The 5,000-nt window shown below is 47.0% G+C and overlaps 1 protein-coding gene across 1 annotated transcript in view; it reads right to left on the reverse strand.

Annotated features, from left to right (window-relative positions):
• LOC310723024 (acetoacetyl-CoA synthetase-like) overlaps nucleotides 1-5,000 on the reverse strand; it is a gene marked incomplete at its 3' end in the record, with an annotated part of 13,882 nt that overhangs the window by 4,430 nt on the left and 4,452 nt on the right. Inside the window, exons 3-5 of the mRNA XM_083570845.1 lie at nucleotides 4,887-5,000; nucleotides 3,803-3,916; nucleotides 3,102-3,199 (exon numbers count right to left, since the gene is read on the reverse strand). The exon at nucleotides 4,887-5,000 is cut by the window's right edge and continues 7 nt beyond it. Of these exons, the coding sequence (XP_083426971.1) occupies nucleotides 3,102-3,199; nucleotides 3,803-3,916; nucleotides 4,887-5,000 (326 nt within the window). The remainder of the gene's footprint in view (nucleotides 1-3,101; nucleotides 3,200-3,802; nucleotides 3,917-4,886) is intronic.

Here is a 5,000-nt window from a genome sequence, read left to right on the forward strand (position 1 = left end):
CCAGTGATTGTGATGGTGATGGTGGGGTTGGTAGTTGTAATGATTGTTGTGATGGTTGTGATGGTGGTGTGGATGGTGATGATCAAACTTGATGTTATCACACACACACACACACACACACACACACACACACACACACACACACACACACCTAGTTCGCCTTGCAGTGAAATGTTTTATACGACTGTCCAACATTTCAACATAAAAAGGATTAAAGTTTAAGGATAAAACAAAAGTAGAGAAATAAAAAGAATAAAGTATATAATATGTATATGGATGAATCTAGATGGAGATGGAGGATTGTGGTGGAGATCAACAGTAGAAATTAAAGCGATTTAGTGATTGTCCTTAAAGTGTCCATGTGCAGTTCAGAATTAAAGTGACAGTCCAGAATTAAGGCGTCATATGATGCAAAACAGTTGTGCAGTAAAGAGTGAAGATGGAGAAGGAGGTCCAGTTTTAGATCCTGGGTGTTTCCTGGTTTAAACTCCGAATGGCCTGTGGGAAGAAGCTCCTCCTCGTTCTCTCTGTGTTCTCTTTCAGGGAGCAGAGGTGTTTCCCCGAACGTAACAGAGAAAAGAGTCCATTATTGGGATGGCTGAGGTCCTTCATAATCTTCCTGGCTCTGGTCCTGCACCGCGTGCTGTAGATGTCCTGCAGGTCAGGGAGCTCGGTGTGGATGGTACGTTCTGCTGAACGCACCACCCTCTGGAGGGCTCGCCTGTCCTGCATGGTGCTGCTCCTGAACCAGAAAGTGATGCTACCCGTCAGAACGTCAAGTCAAGTTTATTTCTATTGCGCTTTTTACAACAGACATTGTCTCAAAGCAGCTTTACAGAAATCAACAGTGAAGGTGAATGGTGTGTGTTTATCCCTGATGAGCAGCCGTGGCGACTGTGGCAATGAAAAACTCCCTTAGATGTTATGAGGAAGAAACCTTGAGAGGAACCAGACTCAAAAGGGGAACCTCATCCTCATCTGGGTGACATCAAGAGTTTGATCATAAATCTTTCAACAATACAGAACACAGAACGCTCTCAATGGTGCAGGTGTAGAAGGTCTTTAGCACCTGAGAGGGTAGTTTAAAGTCCCCTAAGCGTCTCAGATGGTACAGACACTGCTGGGCTTCTTCACCAGGGGGTTGGTGTGACAGGACCAAGACAGGTCCTGTGTGATGTGAACACCAAGGTACCGGAAACTGTCCACTCTCTCCACTGGAGTCCCGTTGATGTTTAGCGGTTGGTATGACCGCTCCTGCTTCGTGCTGAAGTCCACTATCAACTCCTTAGTCTTGCTGACGTTTAGGAGAAGGTTGTTCTCCTGGCACCATCTCTCCAGGTTTTTAACCTCCTGTAGGTAGGCCGTCTCGTCGTTGTTGGAGATCAGACCCACCACAACAGTGTCGTCAGCAAACTTGATGATGGTGATGGAGTTGGAAGTGGCCACACAGTCATATGTGTACAGTGAGTACAGCAGGGGGCTCAGAACACAACCCTGGGGAGCTCCAGTGCTGAGGGTGAGGGTGGATGAGGTGTGTTTGCCCACCCGTACGGCTTGTGGTCTATCAGTTGGAGATCTAAGTTAGAGGTCTCAGGAGCTACTATGTGAACTGTGTGTCTGGTAGTGATGCAGTGATGAAGTCTCTGACCAGTCTCTCAAAGCACTTCATCACTACTGAGGTCAGGGCTACAGGGCGATAGTCGTTAAGGCAGGCGGGCAGGACAGGAACAATGGTGGACTGTTTGAAACATGAGGGGACAACAGATTGTTCCAGTGAGAGGTTGAATATCTCCATGAACACCGGTGCTAGCTGGTCAGCGCAGGCTTTCAGACCCTGACCTCTGATGCCATCTGGTCCTGCTGCCTTCCTGGAGTTCACCTCTCCGGCTCTCTCGGCGTGCACGCTGGTTGTGCCGCTAGCACCGCTAGCGTTGTTAGCTGCAGCCTTGAAAAGCTCTTCAGCTCATCTGCCAGAGAAGTGTCCGCAGTCCCGATTTTAGAAGATGGTGTTCTATAGTCCATGATTGTTCTTAGTCCCTGCCACAGGCTCCGAGAGCCACCATGTTGGAACTGTGATGGTAGTTTCCCCCTGTAGCACCGTGTTAGATCCTTCACCGCTCTGCCAACACTGTAAGACGCAGCCTTGTACTCGTCCATGTCCCCAGTGTTGTAGGCAGTGGAGCAGATCTCAGAGCATCACGGATGGTTTTATCCACCCACGGCTTCTGGTTGGGAAACGTTCTGATGGTGGTTTTCTGCACCGTATCATCTGCTAGTTTCCTGATGAATCCCACAACCGCTTCCGTAAACATGCTGACATCATCAGACCTGCGCCTAAACATGTCCCATGATGATAATAGTGATGGTGGTGGTGATGAGGGTAGAGGTGTGGATGGGGATAGTGGTGACAATGAGGTGGTGGTGGTGATGGTATGGATGGTTGTAATGATGATGGTAATTGTAGTGATATTGATGGTGGTGGTGATGGTGTTGGTGATTGGGATGGTGGTGGGGATGGTGATGGTGAGGTGGTAGTGTTGATGGTAATGGTAATGGTTGAGATGATAGTAATGGTAATTGTGGTGGTGATAGTGATGATGGTAATGGTGGTGCTGCTGCTGCTGCTGATGATGATGGTGCTGGTGATTGTGGTGGTAACTGTGATGATGATGATAGTGATAGTGAGGGTGGTGGTGTAGATGGGGATAGTGGTGACAGTGAGTTGGTGACGGTAATGGTGGTGATTGTAATTGTGGTATGATAGTGATGATGGTGAAGGTTGGAGATTGTGATTGTGGTGGGTTGATGGTAGTGGCAATGACGATGATAGTGGTTATTGTGATGATGATCGTGATGGTGGTTGTGGTGAATGATGATAGTGATTATGGTGATTGTGGTTGTGATAATGGTAATGGTGGTGCTGCTGATGATGATGATGATGATGGTAATGGTGGTGGTGATGGTGTTGATGGAGATGATTGTGTTGGTGATGATGACTGTTATGATGATGGTGATTGTGATGATGGAGATGATGGTGATGATGATGGTGATATGATGATGGTATTTCAGGTGGACGTTACAGCATTAGTGTGAATTCTTACATTGACTCCGAAGTCTGGAGACGTAGAACTCCAAATCGCTCCGATACTCGCTACAGCCAACATCGCCTCCACCGCATGTACACCATTAGGCAGATACCCTGAGAGAAAGAGAGAGAAATTAAGGAGACAGAAAAAAGAAACAGACAGAAAAGAGAGAAAGAGACAAATGAGAAAAACAAGGGGGGAATGAGAGAGAAATAAGAGAAAGAGATGTTTGCCATGGATCATCGTCTGACATTGTGCTATTTGTAGGATGCACTTATCTTAAATCACACGCACACACACACACACACACACACACACACACACACACACACACACACAAGTAACAGGATTTTTAAGAGCTGAGATCCGTGTGTGTGTGTGTGTGTGTGTGTGTGTGTTTATACCCCCAATTTCCCAAAAAGTTGAAACACTGTGTGTGTACGCATGTGTGAGCAGTTACACACTAAAGTTAACAGAAATGCAGTTTAACATGTTACAGATGTGTGACACAGGAAACTAGGGATCTGCTGGGATCTATAGGAAGCTGTGAGGGTCTATCAGGGACATTAGGGATCTGCTGGGATCTATAGGAAGCTGTGACAGACCTCCACAGCTTCCCAAAAGTATGACATACTTCACATAAACAGAATATGTTGTGTGTGTGTGTGTGTGTGTGTGTGTGTGTGTGTATGTATGTATGTGTGTATGTGTCTCACCTACGACTCTGTCTCCAGCTTTAATGCCCATCTTCCTCATCGATGCGGCAAAGCGAGCAACTTCACGCCTCAGTTCTCCAAACGTCACCTTCACGATTTCTTCTCCTCCTTCAGCTACAAAAACACAACACCATAGGTCAGTATTTAACAGCGAGACGGGTCAGTATTTAACAGCGAGACGGGTCAGTATTCAGCAGCGAGACGGGTCAGTATTTAGCAGCGAGACGGGATAGTATTTAACAGCGAGACGGCTCAGTATTTAGCAGCGAGACGGAATAGTATTTAACAGCGAGACGGGTCAGTATTTAGCAGCGAGACGGGATAGTATTTAGCAGCGAGACGGGTCAGTATTTAGCAGCGAGACGGGATAGTATTTAGCAGCGAGACGGGTCAGTATTTAGCAGCGAGACGGGATAGTACTTAACAGCGAGACGGGTCAGTATTTAGCAGCGAGACGGGATAGTATTTAACAGCGAGACGGGTCAGTATTTAGCAGCGAGACGGGTCAGTATTTAACAGCGAGACGGGTCAGTATTTAGCAGCGAGACGGGTCAGTATTTAGCAGTGAGACAGATTTGTCTCTGAAGGTCAGTTTAATTTTATAAATGCACTTGAGAGACACACACACACACACACACACACACACACACACACACACACACACACACACACACACACACACACACACACACACACACACACACACACACACACACACACACACACACACACACACACACACACGGTCTGTCTTGTCCCTATCAATAATTCCAAGTGTGTTTTAAGAGCTGCCAGGGAGCCACTCTGTCTAATGTACAGCTAAATGAATTGTAGACCATAATGTGATTTAAGGTTGTACAGTGTGTGTGTGTGTGTGTGTGTGTGTGTGTGTGTGTGTGTGTGTGTGTGTGTGTGTGAGAAGATATTGATCACATGGTGTGCGTCACTGCTCCTCCCTGCTGTAACCCATCATTATTCACCACAATCTTTACCCACTCCCCCACACACGTACACGGACACACACACACACACACACACACACACACACACACACACACACACACACACGGACACACGGACACACCTGCAGCATACAGTGCCACCTTCTCCTGATCAGTGTGTTTGAGAAGGTTCTCAGCGTAGTTCAGTCTGCTTCCTTTAAACCACTCAGGAACGTCAGAGATCCTCTTAGACATGT

Source organism: Silurus aristotelis, assembly GCF_946808225.1.
Source record: "Silurus aristotelis genome assembly, contig: scaffold_218, whole genome shotgun sequence".
NCBI lineage: Eukaryota > Metazoa > Chordata > Actinopteri > Siluriformes > Siluridae > Silurus > Silurus aristotelis.